The 1,537-nt window shown below is 40.1% G+C and overlaps 1 protein-coding gene across 1 annotated transcript in view; it reads left to right on the top strand.

Annotated features, from left to right (window-relative positions):
* LOC118426188 (titin-like) overlaps window positions 1–445 on the top strand; it is a 14,063-nt gene extending 13,618 nt beyond the window's left edge. Inside the window, exon 7 of the mRNA XM_035835450.1 lies at window positions 441–445. Coding sequence (XP_035691343.1) covers window positions 441–445 — 5 coding nt within the window. The remainder of the gene's footprint in view (window positions 1–440) is intronic.
* Window positions 446–1,537: the final 1,092 nt, after the last annotated feature.

The following is a 1,537-nucleotide window of genomic DNA, read 5'->3' as shown; positions in this document are numbered from 1 at the left end:
AGAACTTCGCACCGTGCCGTGATTTTCCGGCAATATAATTAAGGGTTAATGACCCGCCCCGAGGTGTATATGGTGTCATAACGCCTGGTCCTTTGCTATAACCACCGAATAAAACCACCGAGTTCGCTTCGCTCACTAGCAAAGGACCAGGCGTTATGACACCATGTACACCGAGGAACAGGCGGGTCATAATGTTATTATCATATAGCCTACGCAACATTGCAAACTCCTGTATGACGCAAAGATCCCTTGGTACTATACGTGTGAATTTTTTTGTCGAATTTCTGAAAATTTACATTTGTTCTTTGGTACATTTGTAAGGAGATTACAGATTGCATTTTGAAACCATAATTTCCACAGAAAGTATTCAAAACATTCTTTGGCTTTTTAGAACAACAAAACTCATTATCCATGTTAACAGAAGCCATTCCCCCTTGCAGTCTGAACTTAATTCCTCTGCTATGCCATATATTTCGCTCCTTTTGATTGGCCAATGCCTGTGTATCCCTTACTTTCTTGTGTGTATCGCTCCTTCTAGTTGGTCAGAATGAACCGACACCGGTGCCAGTGTCGATTCATTCTGACCAAACCGGCCTGGCCGGAATCTATGTGTTACGGCGTCATAACCAACGTGGAACGGGGCCTTCTGATTGGTCCGCGTCGCCTGGCTATATGACAATACATATCATATTGTCAGAGGACGTCGACCAATCAGAAGGCCCCGTGTCATGTTGGTTATTTTGTCGTAAGACAGAATCGCGGCGAGCTGGGTGTTAAATAGAAGTGTTAAGTAGAAATGTTAAATGATCAATCACCGGATCCAATCAGAAGTAGCGATACACAGGACATTGACCAATCAGAATAACACCCTGCAGGGGGAAAATATGATCATCGGGAAGAAAAATAGGATCATCAATAGAATACAGTCGGGAAGATTTTGAAAAGATTTGACATGCCAAGATTGTAATGTTCCAAATATTTTCTATGGCAGATTTGGTTTAAAAATGAAATCTGTAATTTCATTATGCACCAAAATGGCAAATGTAAATTTGCATGTGCATTTCTTAGAAATTCTACAAATAAATTTACAAGTATAGTATCAAAGGATCTAAACGTCATACAGGAATGTGTATGTCTCATACGGGTTAGTTTGGGTAGGCCATATAATATTCCTCGGTGTATATGATGCCATTTATAACGCCTGGTCATTTGCTATATAATACTTATAAATCCACCTCGTTCTCTTCGCTCACTCAGTGGATTTATTCGGTGGTTATAACAAATGACCAGGCAATGTCAAATGACCGGGCATGTTATTGCATCATATACACCTCGGGTTGGGTCATCAACCCTTGATTAATTGGTGGTGGAATGAGTTAGTAAAAATTGAATATGTCAGTACTTGTTAATCGCATTTGTATAACAATGCTGGACACAATATAATTGCTAAGCTGTGCAATTCGGCCACTCTGGCTGCAAGACTGCTTTTATTCTGTTATTCGTTTTCTGATATTCGTTTGTATTCTGAGGGAAAAAT

Source organism: Branchiostoma floridae, chromosome 11, assembly GCF_000003815.2.
Source record: "Branchiostoma floridae strain S238N-H82 chromosome 11, Bfl_VNyyK, whole genome shotgun sequence".
NCBI lineage: Eukaryota > Metazoa > Chordata > Leptocardii > Amphioxiformes > Branchiostomatidae > Branchiostoma > Branchiostoma floridae.
Note: the sequence above shows the minus strand (reverse complement) of the source record. Positions and strands in the feature narration are given on the sequence as shown.